The following is a 20,489-nucleotide window of genomic DNA, read 5'->3' on the forward strand; positions in this document are numbered from 1 at the left end:
CCTCCTCTCCAAGACCCACTAGCAGGGCTCGGCTTAAGCTACCCGCGGGCTCGCAGCACAGCTCCTGCCCCAGCGCAGCCGCATACCAACCAACAGAAAGGTATTTTAAAAACCCATAACCCGTAGCTCTGCTGCACGCATGCATAAACTATAAAGTTGGGTTGCCTTAGTTACCAGCAGTAATTACAGATGTCTTTGCAGATTACATGAAAGAATGAAAGCCTTCCTTAGAGCTAAACTGTCCCCTGGCAAGATTATTGCCGTGCAGAGAACTGGTAAACCCCAGGAACAAAAATCCCGTCTCTGCCAAAACCAATTCTACCACTGGCTTTACTGGAGCCAGGAGTTCACCCTAAAGGAGGGGCAGATCTCAAATGCGCTCTCCTTCGGAGCAGAGAAGGATGAGCTTCCTCTCATGTTTCCAGAAGAGCTGCGGGCTCAGCTCCTAGCCCACATGCGGACACCACTAAGGTCCCTCTCCACCAGGCTCTCACATTGGAGAGATGATGGGATTCCAGACATGTCCAGTCCAGCCCAGCTGCCGGGAGAAGAGCTGCAGGCTCAGCTCCTAGCCCACATGTGGACACCGCTAAGGTCCCTCTCCACCAGGCTCTCACATTGGAGAGATGATGGGATTCCAGACATGTCCAGTCCAGCCCAGCTGGCGGGAGAAGAGCTGCAGGCTCAGCTCCTAGCCCACATGTGGACACCACTAAGGTCCCTCTCCACCAGGCTCTCACATTGGAGAGATGATGGGATTCCAGACATGTCCAGTCCAGCCCAGCTGCCGGGAGAAGAGCTGCAGGCTCAGCTCCTAGCCCACATGTGGACACCACTAAGGTCCCTCTCCACCAGGCTCTCACGTTGGAGAGATGATGGGACTCCAGACGTGTCCAGTCCAGCCCAGCCTCATCCCGCTGTGCAGCACTGGGGGAAGTCTCTCAGAGCTGCGCTCGTCTCCTGCCTGCGCACCACAGGCTGAGGTCTGCTCTCCTGGGTTGTCCCGTAACACCACGGAGCTTCAGCCCCCCAGGGTTGGCCAAAGAGTCAACAGGCACGGTGACCTGCCCTCCCGCAGCGCGGGCAATCCAACACCTCCACGGCCTCTTCATATCCTTATATTAACTTAAAAGTGACATGGTAACTGTAAATTTTCAAAGCCTATGGAGCTGCTTTGTGGGATACGTTACAATCATCACTGTAAAATGTTGATCTTCAGTTTCTGAGAGGTTTGGCACAGGTCTGATCTAAAAATTTGATAGATGCCGGATAGCAGTTACCAGTGCTCAAAACTTAAATGCCTCTACTAAGATAGAGACCAAAATATTAATTTAGTCTTAGCAACATGAAAAAAATCATTCTACCTTAACTGACATAATTCTCTGTTTAGAATCAATGGCCCAAATCATGGCGCAAATACATTACGCCCATTAGTTTTATTCCTCCCATCAGACAGATACAGTAAGAAAAAGATGAAAAAGATGTCAAAGTAATGGCATATTTATAAAAATCTCAACTTCTGACTTTGTCTTTAGGTATATACAAAGACAGTAGAAAAATGTGACTGAAGGAATCCAAATACTGAGATAGATTTTGAGAGGATTTCAGAGAAACATATTATCATTAAAACATATGGGAGGTAGCATAATGGAAAGGATTTTTTTTTGTTTTAATAACAATATCATTTTCCCATTTTGTTGAATTTTTTCAGTGCCTACATCAACATGGAGACATTAGCTTAGAAAAAAAAAAAAAAACACACAATTGGTACACAACACATCCCCAAAAGGATATTCATATCAAAGGAGACCTCAGGGGAAAAGCAGACTTCAGGAACTACTGAGAAGAAAAGTCTTTGCTGACAGTAATGGAAACAACACAAAATACTTCAAATATGACAATACCATTTGCTTTCAAAGGCAAATATTGTATTTCTCAAACAAATACTATGAAGAGACTACTCCCACTCAAACATAAAGTTAAAATTACAGGCGTTTTAATTCTTTAACCAAAAAAATTAACGATCCAGGGTTTTTTTCCTATTCAAACTCAAAAAAATCTTGCAAATTCAGAACCAGAGTACTATGCCTGATCATACAGCCTTGTGTAATTTCTCCATAAAATGAAAGTCCCTACCAGCACAGCAAAAGAAAATCAGGATTCTGAAATAATTTATTGCCAAATTTGAATGTTTCGGGTTAAATCCCCCTTGCCCCCTGCTGCTTCTGCCCATGTGCAATGACATGAGCACATGATACCACTGAACAAGTCAGATGTGCAAGTTATCAGGATATTTGAGTCCTGGCAGGCTTGGGACCAGAGTCAGAGGTGATGTGAGCACCAATAACGTGTTCCTCACTGACTACAAAAATGGAAAAAGCAATAACATTAAAAACCAGGGGGAAGTCTGCTGTCATGAAAGTCACAGAGTGTAAAATTTGAGGCCTAATCTGCATGACATGGATCTGAGTTGAAATGCAGGGCAAAAGTACAAAAAACGGGAACAGAACCAGCCCACGGTGCTCGCCCACCAAGGTCATTTTTCAACACCTCCTTCCAGGACTTGCTCAGAGCAGGCAGAGCAGCCTGGGCACAGTCCCACACAACGTGCCCTTTCGAACCAGAAAGCAGGTGAATATTTCCAGCTTTCCTTGCCAAGGGTCAAACCCCACATCGCTACTGCCCGCGACCAGTTCAGGGCTGCCTTCCTCTTCCCAAAAACTTGAAATATAAGCAGTAATTTGGGTAATCATTCCTCACTTCCAGAGGCAGAGAACATGCTGATGGGGACAGTCCTTTGTGCCCTAAAAACAGATGGTCTGGAAAAAAAGGACGAGGCAACACAGTCCAGGTCCTTTCCCAGTGACTTTTTCACCGCTGTATCCCCAGCAAAAGGCCTTCAGTCAAAATGAGACCATTGCTGGTAACCATAAAAAAAGGTAGTAAGTAATAGCATCAAGGATTATCCCAGCGACTCATTTATATATATAAGAAAAAAAAGAAGAAAAACCCATTCCATGAGCTAGCATCTAGCACAACAATCTAAGATTTCAAGGCACTGGAAATTAATTAGTATCTGGATTAATATCCAGAGGTGGCCATTCACACCCTTACGGGAAGCAGAAGCCCTCCAACGTGATTTAAAGAGAGATGTGGCAGGCTGAAAGTTTTGTTTTGCACATTAAATACACAAACAATTGCAACCACTGAGTCACCTAAGGGTAGAAAGCTGACCTTCGGAGCTTGGAAAGCAACTGCCACAGGCTGCTGCAAGTGTCTTCCCTCAACAGAGGGAAAATTTCCAGAATTTGGGGGTTGACCCCAGCTTAATTTTCCAATGTGTCATATTTAAACAAAACTTCATCAGCACAAAAGGAAGCACTCAGCATATCCTGTTTTTAAAAAAAATACAAAAAAAAAAAACCCAAACCAGCTCAATGTTTAGTTTGAAGCAGTACAAGTGAGCTTCTGGTGTGCAAAAGGCACCGCGACAGAGGGGAGGAAGAATGAAGGCAGAGCAGAAACACTGACCGACTCTCTGGCATCTACAAAGTCCCTGGGCAGCAATAATCTCTTTTATGTGTTCAGTGGACATTAGGTCGACTCTGCGAGCACTTCTGCACGCAGGTTTTAGAGCAAAATAGCTGCCTTGCAGGAAATAAAGTATCTATGACCCAGCTACCGTGCGAGGGAGACACGGGATCCCCTCCTGCCTGCCGTAACACCCGTGCGGTGCACAGCTTCTACGCACGCAGGCAGGTAAATTGACCCTGAAGGCTCCACAGACATTACAGATTTTCATTCATTACTCAAAAAAGCACCAAACACCAGCGGGTATGTCTTCAATTGAATGATGAAGTCAGCTGCTGGAGGTTCAAGATAGAAGCAAGGCAGCCACAAGCCCAGCGTTCTGCGAGGACCACCGTGCCGACAGAACCACCCTGCAGCACGCCAGCCCACCTCTCCTGCCCATACCTCCCGTGCTCCACGAGCGATTTTAGAAAATACCCACTGGAGCAGCCTCCCTTACCCCGTTATTCATAGATAAAGCACACCCTACTGAAAAACCACTCTGTTCCCTCGGTTTGGGCATACAGGGCGAAGCAGCCTGTCACCATGACATTGCAACATCTAGTAATAACACGGCGGGCGCCCATGGCAGAAGGTATTTCTGCAAGCGGGCAGGAAGGGAGGGGGGAGATTCCCGCAAGCCGCGTCCCGCATGCCAGCGCACAGCCACGGAGAGCTCCCCGGGGAACAGCATCCCCGTCCCGCACCCCTCCGGGCAGGCACCGCGGTCCCCGCAGCCCGCCGAGCCGCGCCGCCGGGGCGGACACAAAGGCTCGGCGGCGGTACCCACCTCTCCTCCTCCATTGTGCGGCGCGGCGGGGGCCGGGGCCGGGGCGGGCGGCGGGGCAGGCTCAGCGCCCCGGGCCCGGCATGGCTGCGAGCGGCCGCCCCCGCCCCGGGCCGCTTCCTGCGGGAGCGGAGCGCTGCGTCCCCGGCGCGCCCCGCCGCAGCGACTGCCGCCGCCGCAGCCCGCACCGCCCCCCGCCGCCGCCGCCTCCTCGCAGCCTCCTCCCCCGGCGAGCTTGCGATCGTCTCCGGGCAACGGCAGCTGTGGAGGCGGAGGGCGGCCCCGCCGCGCCGCCCGGCCCGGCCCCCGCGAGCGCCCTCCCGGCCCGGGCTGCGGTCAGCGCCGCCGGCACAAGCCCCGATTACGGCAGCGAGGAACCAAATAGGTGAATGGACCGCCCCGAGCCGTCCTACCGGGGAGCGATGGTGGCGAGCGGGAAGCCACCGGGCAGCGGGGCGGGAGAGAGCTGGCACCCGCCGGGAGCAGCTCTCGTCTCCCCAGCATCCATCCGAGTGTTGATCTTAGTCCTTATATCAGTGCCGTTGCCTCCGCAGCTCGGGAGTTGGCCTCTGGGGAGGTGGTGGATGAGCTGAGTGGCCCATAACTACTTTAATCCTTGCAGTCTATAGACCAAAGAAAAGGTTCAGCGGACTGAAAATCCCCAGTACCGACCACAAGGGCAAGCCCATGCACAGGGCAGCGGCAGGAGAAGACTGGTGATGCTCGGACCTGCTGGCGAGGGAGAGGGTCTCAGCCCCCCAGGGCTCCCCACACCCTCCACAGAAAGCAGGATCTAGCCTCCAGTTCCCCAGTTTATAAACACCTTGCTGTCCTTCTGTGCGATCTATCAGGCCAAACAGATGCTGCGTAGGCAATATGGGTCCTTCTAAACTGTAGGTACTACTTACCCTGAAGCACTGGACTAAATCACATTTGCCATTTTTATTCCAATTGATACAAATGCAGGGACTTTTACATACACCTATTTTTTTTCCTCATTTTATTAAAAGATTTTCTCAGTCTTATTCTGCAACAATGAGGCCCTAGAGGTTAATTATAATAAAGACAAGAAACATTTGCTTTATTACTGTTCCATTCACAAAATGTTCTTGTGCAAAGGAAATAGCTAAGTAGAAGTATCAAGAGATTTCTCTTGCAAGATGCCATTCCATCTCTTTTGTACATAAAATTACCTCACTCTTCTACCTTTCTCCTCAAACCATGTCCTCAGCCTAAGTTTCATACATCTGTTAAAATCTATCAGCAATGATGATTGAACAGATGCTATTGCACCTTCTACCTGAGGGTTTCAAAAGCTTGTGGAGAATCTTAACTAGTCATCACCCCCGTTCTTCAGATAAGAAAACTTAACACACCTGGAAGTTAAAGAACTTTATCAAAGTCGCATGGGGATGGACAGTCAAGAGTCCTGCTCTTTAAACACCATTTATGGCAGCCTCTCCATAAACAGAAGAAATACAGATAAAGACATGAAGTCAAACCTCACACAGGATTCAGGCAAAATTCCTGCATTTTCCCTTTGAGAATCCTGTTAAACTATCAGTTTAAGACATCCAGATCCTCAAGTACTTCCCCAGTGTCCATTCAGTCTTACACTCTTGACGCACAACATGCAAAACTGCAAGACAGAAGAGTTCAAACCAAAGAAAAAGTAACTATACTAAAAATAGTAGAATTTACCTAGAAAGCGAGGGCTAGAGCTTGTTTCCATTGAGTAAGTCCCTCAGTAACCATAAAAAGTCCAGACACAAGAGCAGGTCCTGAAACTGCTGTAAAGTACCTGTGTATTTTTATTAACATATAGTTTTTAAATAACAAAATATTAGGCTTGCACCATAAAAATCTACACCTCACTTCAGTCAACCTGGGAACTAGGCAGCTAGGTTGAACTAAACCAGCAATACCTTCTTATGCACTTTGCCCCACCAGCACAGAATCACAGAATCGTTTAGGTTGGAAAAGACCTTTAAGATCATCGAGTCCAACCGTAAACCTAACACTACCAAGACCACCACTACACCATGTCCCTAAGCACCTCATCCAAACGCCTTTTAAATACCTCCAGGGATGGCAACTCAACCACTTCCCTGGGCAGTCTGTTCCAATGCTTGACAACCCTTTCAGTGAAGTAAAATTTCCTGATATCCAATCTAAACCTCCCCTGGCGCAACTTGAGGCCATTTCCTCTCATCCCATCACTTGTTACCTGGGAGAAGAGACCGACCCCCACCTCTCTACAACCTCCTTTCAGGTAGCTGTAGAGAGGGATGAGGTCTCCCCTCAGCCTCCTTTTCTCCAGGCTAAACAACCCCAGTTAAACCCCACAACCCCAGGCACGTGTACTGCTGGACTCTATAAATGCCGACAGCAACCACGGAAAGGCAAATCCCAGTGACAGACAAGCAAACCAGTGAATAGTCCTTGCTGGAATGGGACAAAAGCATGTTCCAGTAATCAGAGATTATCTTTATAGCAGCCTTGCAAAATAATCATGACTGGGTAACAACCCCAATACAAAAATTTCTTGCTTGTTTTTAAGTGCAAAGATTGGTATCTTGAAAAACCATCCAGTTAAAAGGAATTAGTGATACCCAATGGGTGGAATTTTTCCAGCCTGTTTCAAAAATTCGTGGTCCCAAGTAGTCCTAAATTCCTCCTACATCTAATCTACCTTCAATCACTGGCAACCATATAACCAACGCTCAGAGCAGAAAGGTCCACGGAACGCCTGTTCCAGCCAGTACCACCATCCCTTGGCCCACCAAAACCTTTCCAGATTCCTGCGACAATCTTCAGATCTACAGTGGAAGACCAAACCCCCCGACTGTAACGAGCCGTAGGGAGAGGAGAGATCAAAGCATTGCCAGTGTCCCTACGACAGCAAGGTATTTCTTCAATAAAAATGCTGTGAAGGGAGGGAATAAAAACAACCCTGCCAATCTGATCCAAAACTCTCTCCTGGCCCAAAGTCTGGCACCTGGGTTAACCCTGAGTTTGTAAGTAAAGCATATCGAGTGCTTCCGAGAATTTAATTCTGTGAAGAGAGCCAATATGCTCAGACAACACCCTGTCAATCTCCGCAGCTTCAGCAGAAACCAGAAAGATCCCCCTCCCCAAAACCCAGCAGAACACAAACTGCATCAAGGTGGAAAAAAACCCTTCCTGGCTGTGCAAAGCAAACTGCAAAAGCCCCGAATCACAGGATCATACAGCTTAAGTACAGTGCAAACAACAATTCAGGAACCCTTCATTCCCCTGTATATACCTGTTTCCAGGTATACACAAATATACAGGTTCCAGAGATCCATATCATAAATGATTTTCTATCTTTAGCAGCCCTCCTTTTTAGTTGTATAATCCCCTCCACCAAATTATTAATCATCTTTCTTAAAAAAAACTATGGCTTCTGCATTGAAGAGCTGTGAAAGCTATACATAAAACACCGCATTCACGGAAGCTTCCAAGGCTGCATCTTCTCAGTCTAAGTTATTTTTTATCCTGTTTTTTAAAAGATATATATGTCTCAATCTTATAATCAAACTTTTTATATATATATCTGAGTGAACAACCTGATCTAACCCTGAAGCTGGTCCTGCTTTGAGGGGTGCTTGAACCAGATCACCTCCAAAAGTCCCTTCCAATTAAAATTATTCTGTGATTCTAATTAAGTAAATATTCATTTAAATAGATCTGTATTTAGACCATAAATTTTCTGGGGAAAGGTCCACTAAGAAAACTAATATAAGAAAAACAGTGAAAGGTATCTGCTGAAATAGACGTCTTGGTATGTCAGTGGCTAACTGATGTCACTTGGAGTGAAGTCACTTGGAGGTGACACTCGGGTACCGCACTGCACTGACTCCCACTGGACCCAGAGCACCAGGCGAGGTGCCTTGGCAGAGAAGTCCTGAGGGTATCTGCTGCCTAACCACTACTAGAATTTAGAGCGTGCCATATTGCTTTCACATAACAAAACCAAAACAGCAGCTAAAATTCGGCTATTACAGCAACTCACCGGCATCCAAGTTAACACATGGCTCAAAAGGAAGCTCTAGGAGACCTTCTAGGTAGGGACCTCCCCAGAGCTGGAATCAGTGACGTTTTGGCAGCTGAAGCTTAAGAGGCGAGAGACTCCCACTGAAGCGCTGTGTTCTGAAGCAGGTGATTTGTAGAGCAGAGAGGACTGGAGCATCCAGCCCTGCACTCTCCCCCCACCTGGATCCTGCTCCCCAGACAGAGATGCTGCGGAAGCTCTCAGCATCTCCAGCTTCTGGGACTGTTGCCCTCTGCTGGTACACGTCCCACTTCCACACTCCTGTCTGCCACAGGCCAGCAAAACTGGGGTTCGTGAAATATGTTTTCCTTTAATCTTAACATAAATCACCATTCCTATAAAAATAGTGGATTTACTCCCAGTTTCACCACAGAATCACAGAATCGCATAGGTTGGAAAAGACCTTTAAGACCATCAAGTCCAACCATAAACCTAACACTGCCAAGTCCACCACTACACCATGTCCCTAAGCACCTCATCCAAATGGCTTTTAAATACTTCCAGGGACAGCAACTCAACCACTTCCCTGGGCAGCCTGTTCCAATGCTTGATAACCCTTTCAGTGAAGTAAAATTTCCTAATATCCAGTCTAAACCTCCCCTGGAGCAACTTGAGGCCATTTCTTCTCATCCTATCACTTGTTACCTGGGAGAAGAGACCGATCATAACGTTACCAGCTTTAGACTAATAACCCCTGGCCATCTTCACCCCCAGGCTGTGATTTCTGAGGCATAAGCTGTTCTATCACTCACCCTACACAGCAGTAACAGATCAGCTGAAAATGTTCTTCCTGCTCCTCCTCTTACTCTTTCCTGTAGCATAAGCAATTGATGTCACCCACAGTCAGCTACGTCAGAAGCACAGACTTCCTGCCCTGTAGTCATATTAGGTATTTATCACAAACTGGCTGGAAGATTTTCAGATAGATTTTATGGTTTAGAATTGAGCACTCAGAAGGAAAAATTAGCATTCAGGAAGAAAGCTGTAAAAACAACTGTTGTGGGCACTGGAACAAAGGCAAAGGCCAGTATTCAGATGCCTAAATACCACCAAGTCCCTCTGCCTCATGAGTCTTTAGTTTTGACTCCCCTTTCTGCACCTACTGAAGTGTACAGTTCTCGCTACAGGCTGAACACGTGGACTTGAGAAAAAGTTTAGGCTACGGTCCAAAATGTGGGATTTTTTTCCCCAAGGTTTTTGCTTAAGTGTTAAGACATAATTTTAATGTGATTCTTTGTCTTTATAACATATCCCTTAATGCTTCCACTACCACCTTCTGTAATAAGGGGAAACTACCCATATGCTTCATAAAGATGTTGTATGCCTTAATATTTGCATACTGTAACTCTAAGACACCAGCATAAACAAACCTATTCTCATTCAGGATCTCACCACCTCAACCCAAGTCTCTCTACTATTACTCCTTGTACACTCATTCCCTGGATCTCTTCTTGAATTTTTTGAAAACATTTCATTTTTTGTTCTTTGCAAAAGCCAAGAAACACGGTCCACCACCCTAGTGTCGTAACACAACATGCTGCAACATTAACATGAATGAGTAAATCGCACAGCGGCCACACACAAAAATTTAGGCAAGATTGGTCCTGCAGGCACATTGTTTTACCTGAGCAGAAAAAGCTGCCTCATGCAGCATGTCTTCCTGGCAGATAACGGATTGTCCTTCTTTATCCTGCTTGGTATTTTCTGGGCAAACACCTTTTTCTGCTCAATCTCCATAGCATATTCAGAGTGGGAACGGTACGTCAGGGGCTCAGCTTGGGTTTCTATTCACTTACTGGACTTTTGCGGTGTGCTTTTCAGGGCTCATCTTTCCCATCCTCTCTCTCCATGCAGAAGTGCACCCTGTGAGGGAGAAAGAAAACACACTCTGAGAAGGCATTAGAGAGCATGTGGCACCAGCTCCTTGCAACACTTTTGGCCTGGAGCAGCACCAGCAATAAAACAAGCCCCGCTCTTCCTTCCCAAGGCAATGTTTCTTAACTTCCTCTCAGCTGACTCCCCAGTACACAGAAAACAAGAGGTCCCCAATGCCACCAGCTACACACAAACCCAACCTAACATTTCCAAGACATGTGTGGTGCTGGTTCATCACCAAGCTTATGCCTCAAAGAGCCTTTAAAAGTAACATTGATACCACAGAGCGGAAACCCAGATTCTAGCTGGTGCTAGGTGAGTAAAAGAAAATTCCAATAACAACTTCTAAATGATGTAATTACAGAAAAAATAATTTCTCTACATTTAACGTTGCAGAAAATAATGGACAGGTTGGCCTAAAGGGAAAAAGGCATGGCAATTCGCACGAGGTTACTTACTGCAAAGGCTTGAAACCCTCCCTTGTGCTCCTGGGGATCTCTCTTTTTCAGGAGGATACATCCCCATGAAAATAACAGTAGAAAGCTAGCATTACTTCTCTTGCAGGATGCACTTTGCTAAATATTCTATGCAAGAGGCATTAGCAATTACAGCTACAACCATCCTGCAGTCCAGTAGTGATCTCAGGGGGAGAAGTCCTGAACTTGCAATCAGACAGAACTCAAAGGAGCTCTCTTCAGTAAACGGAGCATCGTTATTCCAGCAGTGGTGGAAAGAAAACAATTAAACAAGCCCAAATGAAATTGCACAGTGAAGGACTTTGGCCAAATTTGTTACCCAGTAAACTTAAAAGATTACTAAAACCTGCAAAGGTACTAGATAACCACACAGACAGAATTGGGAATTTAGCATCAGAAATCTTTCACAACTCCGCAACCCAGGCAGGGAGCAGTCAGTGAGCCCAAAACTGGAGGACATCTCTTTTGAGGAGGGAGGGGACCTGGAGGATGAAATCGGAGTAAACTATTTCAAAACACAACTGGTAGTGTTGTGCTTTTATACAATAGCTAGGTAAGCACAGCATCCCTCCAGGGCCATGCCCTGCCCACGTTGCTGTAATTTGTTCATCAGGGTGTGTGGTTGGGAGAGGGAGGCTTTCCACTGAAGCTGCAGTAAAGAAAACAAGATTATTGATCCACAGAGAAAGAGAACGAGTAAGAAGAGCATGAACCTCCCGTCCCAAACACTACTCATGCATTTTATCCAGCATTGCTTTAATCCAAGTCTATGCTGGAAATAGGGACTGGACTCCTGATCTTTCTTCTTCCCAATCAGTGCCTGCAGTGGCTAGACTCATGCTTCCTTCCCTCCAGGATTTTGTGGAAAGCAAAATTTCTTACAAAATAGAAGTCCATTGTAAAACCACAGAAAGCAACAGAAGTTACAGAAACAACAGAAGAGACTGAGATGACATTCATCTTTTGTATTGACTAGATTACAGACTAACAGCATATTTTCAGACATGTAGCTTTGCATGCCTTCAATTCAAAGGAGTATTCCCAGTGAGAACAGGCCTTCTGTGAGACAAACCGGTCCGCAATTGCATGGCATAAAGTAGCATTTGAACAACTGAAGTATTTTCAGATTCATCAGCTCATTCTGCTTCTAAGGATTTTTTCTGCAATGTTCATCAGTGATTCGTACTTTGATGGTAGCGAGCAAAAGTGCATCTTGACACATTTCCAGGCAGAAACTTAATCCCTTTCTAAATTGGCATCGATTCCTTACTGCATTACACATGGAAAGAGATATTTATAGTAGTTTAATGAATGTAATATGTATCAAAGTTATCCATAGCTCTACATAGTGTAGTTCAATTTTTTTTTTTTTTTGAGGAAGAGCTGTTCTTTCCCAATCTGTGTATTTTCCATTTGCGAAAGCATTCAGGAATGAAACTGTATATATCAGACTAAGAGGGTTAATATCCAGATGCCTCAGACAGATGGCATTATCAGTCTGACTGGGCTTGACATCTAGTTTTCAAAGGTAAGGAGCTTTGGTTACTTGGATGGCTGACAATCTGAGAATAGCCAGTATCCTACGCTTGATGCTTTCTATAATAGCAAGAGGCAATATTACAGCTTTGCCTAACAAACTTTTAGCAAAAAAAAGTTACACCAAGATCAGCCCCACTGAGAAAGTACTTCAGAAAATACTGTTACAACTTTTAGTTTAGGACTCCTACCGGCAAAGGCTGAACCAAGGACAGAACAGTACTTGAATTTTATTTTTTATGCTGGTTTTTCTTGGTTTTTTGGTTGGTTGGGTTTTTTTGCAACAGCCTAGACCTGAAGTGTTCCATCTTTTTAACTGTCCAGTCTATTCAGTAGATAGGAGAACTACAGGAAATACAAGAATCTGAAGAATGTCTCTCTGCACCAAACTACAGCTTTACAGCCCTTGCTCTTTCAGTGTTCTCACTACCCATTTTCCCCACAAGATGGGTTAGATGTTTTTAAGGGGAATACATATACAATTAAAACACTCTTAGAACCATACAAACGAGGTATCAGTTCAAAAGTGACTATATATTTCCTCCCCTTTATACATCACAAATCTAGGAGAGTTCTGAGAGCAGAGAAGGCAAAAAGACTAGGATTTGTCAAAGGAACATCAAGGAGGAAAGCACCCAACTCCATCAGCCCCTTTACAAGTCCTAGTACACAGGCAGATGATAGAAAATAAAGTTCGTAGGTAAAGATATATAGCAGAAGGACTTTCATCTTGTTATAAGAAACACACATCTGACACCCGTCAATAGTAGTACTTACATTACAGTACAAATAAATACTCGTTAAAGGTAAGTGGAAGTAGAGGTAATACATGTGTGTGCGTATACACGCACATATCGGAAAGAATAGAGCAGTAATACTTCAATAGGAGACCTAAAAAAAGCCCAACAAAAGTAAATAGTGCTTGTTCAGGCTGGCTCAAAACTCCTTATGGTGTGCTCACATTGTGAAATACATTTTAAAGCGAAGCAGGGATGTAACTGTTTTATTCATTTAAGAAATACAAAAATAACAAGCAGAAAACTCATCTTTAAGGGATGCATACACCAGATCACAGAATCAGTTATGCAAAAAATATTAAATAACCCATTGCTTTGTAAACTATACCTCTGGCTAAGGTGAAAAACTGAAATTTTGGGGATTATGCTTTCAATCACCTAATATTAATCCAAGGTATTATATACAGACACATAGTTTGAAAAACATATTGGAAATGCCTCCTTCCTATTACATAGCTTAGAAAGCAGAGGTCCGTAACAACATATACCACATAAATGTGGTACAAACTGTTGATTACATGATAAACACTAATCCGTAATAGCTACTACAGGACAAGCAATCCTTTTTAAAAGGCTTGGATAAGCTACCTTCCATTAGAAAACCAATCATCTCACAGACTGCAGGAGCAAAATCCCATTCTCACAAAATGCACCATGTTTTTATTTACTCTGTGCATGTCAGAAGGGTGTCCTTCAGTTTTATTTTTTAGAGATTAATTAACAATTTAAACCAAACTTTTGCACTTTAGAAAGAACATTCTGAGGTACGTAGTAAAAAGAAGCTTCTCTATTTTCAGACTTGAAAGAGAGGTTTGGGGTCCTCAGCACCACTCAGGCTCAGACCCTTTTCAGCAGCAATAGGAATGCCATTATATTGCAACAATAGTATCAGCTGACAGGGCAGGATAATAAACCAGTGTTCTGACCTACACTATCCACTTAGGTCTTTCAATGCTAAATGAAAGCAAAATTTGCTTTACAGAAGGGATCTAAGTTGGGGGGGGAGGGGGGAGAACACCATAAAGCACGAGAACTTTACATTTTTAACCATCTAAAATATTTTGGCTTCACTGATTGTTAAGTATGTATGCACAAAGTATCTGATAGAGTTCAAGCACATCTCCTGTCAGTGCCCCCGCTCTGCAAACTGTTGGCCTCCCAGCAGGTCTGCGCTCCTGCAAGCAGAACTGGTAGTCCAAGAGCTAGTACTGCAGCTGCACCACTTGCAGCTACGCAACACAAATCCAAAAGCTTGCTCAATTCTGGAGGGTAAAGATTGTCCACCTAAGTATACTACACAAGCCTGCAGGGCAAGGCACAGCTTTTATTTCACAGTCTGCCCACAGCTGTAATAGTCAGTGACCCACAGAGATTTACTGTGATCAAAGCTGTTTTAGCTGTTACTGCTGTTCTAAACTACCTTTTCATCACCTAATGTTAAAACAAACAAGTGAGAGGTACTTCCACTGATTTGTGCAAGTCTCAATTCACTACGTATACAGGTGTTTAACATGCTTCCTTTTAATGCAGTAGTCATCAGTATTATAAAAGTGTATGTTAGGCTAATTTTATTAGCCAAATAAAATTTACAAGTCACACAAGAAGCAGAATCAAGAACAAATTATACTTTAGAGTAGACACGAATCCCCATTACTATTAAAAAACTGTGCGCACATCACAACACACTGAACTATACTGTGATACTGCAGGCTCTGAAAAGCTTTGTTTTGGGGAATTTCTTTTTGTTCATGCAGATTACAAAAGTAAAAAGAACATCTCTGTTTTAAGAAAACTACTGCACTTTTACTACCATTATTAAATGCTGAAAGTAAACTAATTGCTCTCACTTCCTACTTCTCACAGGTGAAACCAACACAATCCAGCATTCACTCCTGAACAGGCAGCCATTAAATCATTGAGATCATTTCAGACACATGTACTTCAGAACTAAACTACAAACTAAGGAACAGCAAACTTAAGTTACTTTATTTCTATCTCCGTGACCATCCTAGCGCAACTGTGCGGCCGCAAACTTGTTTATTTACATGCCAGCTATATACTTCATTTCATCTTAATTCTTCCTACGCACCTCTATGCAGACAAATCCACACAGGGGTCAGAAAAAGTACTAAATACCATTAAATACATAAGCAAAGCTTTAGCAACAAATCTCTTCAGCAACAAATCTCTTCTGTTTACTAGGAACTGTACTAGAAACAGATTTATATTCAAAGAGAGCCTTCAAGTCACTGTGTCTTTAATGGTATCCAATACAATTTGCATCTCTTTCTATATTCCATGGTACATCCAAGCATTACTGGCCCTCATTAAACAAGCGCTTACACAAGCCTCTCAAATGTTACCTGCATTATCACAAGGAAGTTCTTGCTCCCGAGAGACAAGAGGTCAGAGCAGAGCAAGTCCCACCTACTCAAGACACTCACCACAGAACATTGTTAAACAGATGACAATCTTTTGAGAGAGAAATTAGGTAGCATAGTCCCCAATACAGGTGCAATTTCTGGGACCTACTTTTTATTCTAGAAGAGATTAATCCTATAAGAGGATTATTACGTACAGATAATCAAACAGCATGTTTCAGTACAATTCTCAAAATCAAGGTATAGCTTGGCAAAACTGTCAGATTTCACACATGAAGTCACTTTTTTAAAAACTTACTTGTTTCTAGTATCAACACATTCTTTCATGGCACATAACATGTGAAAATACCATAAAGCTATAGCTGGTGCACAAATCTTTACCTTCCCAAGCCAAATGACAGGCCACATCATGGAATTGAATTTAATTATTTCTTTCAAAACCAGGCTGTCCTTTGATAAGGTTAAGGCAATTCACCATTGCAAGGGATGAAATCAAACGCCCAAACTAACACAAGACCGAGAACTCAGTAGTTCATTTCAGCTACAAAAAAGAAAGCTGAAGTTCACGTGAAGTTCGAGGATGACTGTCCACATGGTAAAGGTAAAGTAAAAAACTCCAAGCCCAGGGAACTGAAATAAAACCAACCACCTGAAGCTGTCTGCTGACAACAGCTGGTACTTGCAGTGTTTTACAAATACTTCTCCAAAATGACTTGCACTGTCAACAACGTATCAGTGATACTGGTTCACAACAGAGGCTAACAAGCTTTCGAGATAAAAAAATTATAATATAATTGCAAAGAGCAAGTTGCTTGGAACCTATTTATAAAAGCTAAGCCAAAGAGAACCAGTTTCACTACAAGAGCCATAAATTATCGCAATCAAGAAGAAACTCAGGTCTTGGTATAAATCCTGATACCAAAAGGTTGTCCTGTTTATTTAAGCTTACGTAGGTAATTAAGTTGACGCTAGTTTTACTTCTAATAGCAACAAAAGGACTCATTTCAACTAAAATCAGCATCAGGTTAGACTGACATCAAAGACTGACAATACCTTGAAATTTCATGCGAAATCCTTCAGCCCAGAAGCACAAAGCCCTAGACGTTTACTTTCCACTGGAATCAGTGGGAATTATATGCCTAATATCTCGCGTGTCTGGAGCAAAGCAAAAAGCAGCTTTTAAGATGCAGTCCCATAAAGCATCAGCATTAAAGACTAAGTGCTTAGAAACCTGAAGTCAGAATAACTTTGTACTTTTTAAATCCATGCCCGTATCATACATACTCTCACTCAAGCATATAAGGAATTCAAATCTTTATTTGATATCCATAAACCCATAAACGTTGCTATTCTATATTTCTATGCAGGAAGGCAGTTTTCCCCTAAAACATTATGCTTTTTAATAAACAACAAACTTTAATTCTATTGCGTGAAAGGGCTACAAATATACATTTGTTAATCAAGCAGACTACACAGATATTTTTGCTTTACAACTGGCACCTATGTTACTGGTACACTTAGCTGGCTCATTTATCATAGCACTTTGCCCATGTAGTTTAGATTATCACTTTTTGAAATATGGGCAATTGCAATTATTTAAAAAAAAAAAAAATACGTGCTGAGGCAGGTATTGCAAATCCATTCCTTTTTTCCAGTCAATACTCATGGAGCCCATCTTTATTCACATGCAGATGTCATTGCATTCTACACCAGTCATCTAGTGGCATAAAATAACTTTCAGAAGTCTAGTACAAACGTTAGCGAACCAATTTTACTCCTGCTGTAATGAAGCCTGCAGCAAGGGGGCTGCCATCCTGTCGGTAGATGGTGCTGCGAGAGATTCTCGGGGAACTTTAACGAAGGACAATAGTTCAGAGCAAAAAGTCTGTTAACCCGGTCCTATGAAAACAAGTATGTGTTTAATAGAAGGGATAAATGTCGACCCTTTCCTGGAAGGAATCATACACAGACAAACCGATAAGAGGACTTGAAACTAAGCAATCGGAAATTCTGAACATTTTATATGAATGAAGCACATGCTTAACACAAACTATTTCTTCAAAACTACACAGTACATACGTTGATGGAAAAGTCCTATAGAAAAAATTGACCAACCATGTCAGCACGTCAAACTGCCTAGTACAAGATGGTGGATGCACACAAACTGCGTGAGAACGAATATGTAAAAAACAGACCACATCCACAGATCAGTACTTCAAAAATTTCTCTGTCAAGTGTTTGAAAACCAATAAATCCACTAGAGGGGTAGCAAAAAAGTCAATTAGGACCTTTACTGGCAATAAAATATTTACTCTACGTACATAGAGATTTCAAAGCAGAGGAACACTTGCTTCAAACCTGGAAAAGCCTTAAAACCGTACGGAATGGATCCTAGGAAAAAAAATTAGACATGTAAAGGTCAATGAACACAATGATTTATTTAAAAAATAAAAAACGTAAAAACGATTTTTTCCTCCTTTACAGAAATGTTAATTTCAGTCATGGGATCCGAGTAGATTTTGTAGAAAATGTAGTAGCCAGGTATCGAGTCCTTACAACAAAGGAAATTCCCCCGTAACCCTCCCCAGTTTTTACTGCAGATCAGCAAGACACTTCCCACCCCGTAACCCCAAAAAACAAATTAAAACAAGACATTTTTCGTTGCTAGTATAAAAACGACCAAGGTCCAAGTAATAATAAAAAAATAGAGTCCATCAATGACTGTAACACAAAGTATGTGTATGTGGGGCCCAGTCCATCTTCAGAGAGAAAGAAGTGGCACAGGCAGCAGAGGCGATCCCCAGGGGGCATTTAGGAGCTGCTCCCACAGCAGGGAGGCATTTTAAAGAAGCTGCCCTTCGGCGAATGAGGGGAGAAACCATTTAGAAGCTGCCCCGTATCAAAGGGAGGGCTCTCCACGCCACCCCCAATGGGTATGGGCGCTCCAGCTCAGAAAGAGCCGCCCCCGTAGCCTCCCCCACCATAGCCTCCTCTGTACGGTCCACTGTTACTGCGGCCCCCCCAGTTGCCGCCCCCTCCTCCACCTCCTCCGCCGCTCTTCATGGGGCCGTAGGAGGACTGGTGCTGGCTGTAGCTGCCGAACCCGCCGTACCCGTTGCCGTAGTCGCCGCCTCCCCCTCCGCCGCCGCCTCCGTAGGAGCCGCCGCCATAGGAGCCGTAACCGCCGCCGCCGCCGCCTCCTCCACCGTAGCCGCCGTAGCTATTGTACCCGCCGCCTCCTTTGGAGAGGCCGTTGTGATCCCGGTTGCCGGATCCGCCGCCGCCCCGACCCCTTCCTCCTCCTCTGCCTCCCCGGGAGGGCCTGGAAGAGCCGCCGCCTCCCCCGCCCGACTGGATATCCTCCTTGGGCACGGCCTTCTTGACCTCCACGCGGTGGCCCTGGATCGGGTGGAACTTGACCACGGCCGCCTTGTCGGCGGCGTCGTGGTTCTGGAAATAGACGAAGCCGAAGCCGCGCTTCTTCCCGCTCTGTTTGTCGGCGATGATCTCGGCCTTCTCCACAGGGCCGAACTGGCTGAAATGCTGCACCAGGTCCCCTTCGCCTACGTCCCCTTTGAGGCCGCCCACAAAGAGCTTCTTCACCTTAGCGTGGGCGCCCGGTTTGGCCGAGTCCTCCCGGGACACGGCCCGCTTCAGCTCCACCGCGTTCCCGTCCACGGCGTGGGGGGAGGCGGCCATGGCGGCGTCGGCCTCCTCCACCGCCGAGTAGGTGACGAAGCCGAAGCAGCGGGAGCGCTTGGTCTGCGGGTTGAGCACGACCACGCAGTCGGTGAGAGTACCGTAGGCCGCGAAGTGCTCCCGCAGCCCGGCCTCCGTGGTCTGCACATTCAGGCCGCCGATGAACAGCTTGCATAGCTGCGAGTTCTCCATGCTGCCGCCGGTGCCGGGGCTGCGCCTAGGCCTGGCGCCGAGACTCCTCCTCCTGTTGGGGGGCAGCTCCGAAGGTTTTTTCCCCCCCTTCTCCGTCTTGCCGCTTCTTCCCCCTCGCTTGCTGCGAACAGCGCGACCTCACGGCTGCGGCAGCCGCCGGCGATGCCTCCCTCGGCCTGGCCCAACGCCTTCGCTTCGCCTCACCTGACCAGCAGAAGAGACGGGGCGTCCCGGCTGCCGCCGCTCCCGCAGAAAGGGGGGTGGGGGTGGGGGAAAACACAGGCACGCACAAAATGGCGGCTGCTACTTCTCAAGAGCTCGGCCGGCGACTGGTGCCCACACAAAGGGGACGCTGGGAGCCCCGCCCGCCCGGCCGCCGCCGCGCACGCCCCCCACGCCGGCGCAGCCAATGAGAGCGCGCCGCCGAGGCCGTCCGCGACTCACCTTTAGGGGCGGGGCTCCGACCGCGATCGACGAGCGCGGCGACTAATCGGAGGGCGCGACCTCCGCCGCGCGTCGGCAAAAGGCCCGGCGTCCGCCGGTGACAGACGCGCCGGACAACCAATAGAGTTGCGATGTAACGGCCGGTGATGCGGGGCATCCTCTGCGCGCGCAGGGAGAAGGGGCGGGACAGGCACCGGCCCGGGCTGCGCCAGTGCGCCCGGCCAGCGGACGTCAGCCAATGGGCCTCCTCCGGCCCGGCCGCGCGCTTTCTCCCCGGCGGCCCCGCCCCGCGGGCGGGGGCAGCGGGTCGGCGGGCGGCTCGCGCGGGAGCGTTTGAAACGCTGACCGTTAGGCGGCCGCGCCGCGCGCCCCCCGCCCCGTCACGGAGGGGCTTTCCCCCGCGCCGTCGCCCCAGCCGTGCCCCGCACGTCCCCTCCCTCCCTCCCTCCCTGCGCCCCGGGCCTCGCCATTGTCCCCAGTGTGAGGGGCGCGGGTGGAAGGGCGGTCGGGGCCGCTGCCCCCTCAGGGCTCGGCCTCGCCGGGCGGGGGCCGGGAACAGGGGTTACCCGCTGACCGAAAGCTGGCACAGGCCCGGCCTGGCAGGGCTTGCTGTACCGTCTGCTTGTGTTCCGTTCTCCGCCTCTGCCGGCCCCAGCC

General features: G+C 46.3%; 2 protein-coding genes across 6 annotated transcripts in view; both read right to left on the reverse strand.

Annotated features, from left to right (window-relative positions):
• The window catches only part of KLHL3 (kelch like family member 3), a 63,844-nt gene extending 45,955 nt beyond the window's left edge, over window positions 1-17,889 (reverse strand). For 2 of the 5 annotated variants that reach the window (XM_075509344.1, XM_075509341.1), the window contains exon 1: window positions 10,057-10,210. In XM_075509344.1, coding sequence (XP_075365459.1) covers window positions 10,057-10,169 — 113 coding nt within the window. In that variant the 5' untranslated portion in view covers window positions 10,170-10,210. The other 3 variants (XM_075509342.1, XM_075509346.1, XM_075509343.1) reach the window with 3 other exon arrangements.
• Window positions 17,890-17,915: 26 nt separating this feature from the next.
• Window positions 17,916-19,738, reverse strand: HNRNPA0 (heterogeneous nuclear ribonucleoprotein A0). The gene has a single exon (XM_075509347.1). It carries the CDS (start codon window positions 19,386-19,388, stop codon window positions 18,447-18,449), a length of 942 nt encoding a protein of 313 aa, XP_075365462.1. The 5' UTR covers window positions 19,389-19,738; the 3' UTR covers window positions 17,916-18,446.
• Window positions 19,739-20,489: the final 751 nt, after the last annotated feature.

Source organism: Mycteria americana, chromosome 8, assembly GCF_035582795.1.
Source record: "Mycteria americana isolate JAX WOST 10 ecotype Jacksonville Zoo and Gardens chromosome 8, USCA_MyAme_1.0, whole genome shotgun sequence".
NCBI lineage: Eukaryota > Metazoa > Chordata > Aves > Ciconiiformes > Ciconiidae > Mycteria > Mycteria americana.

Coding starts and splice junctions, on each gene's coding strand:
- HNRNPA0 (XM_075509347.1), bottom strand. CDS start 19,388: ATGGAGAACTCGCAGCTATGCAAGCTGTTCATCGGCGGCCTGAATGTG.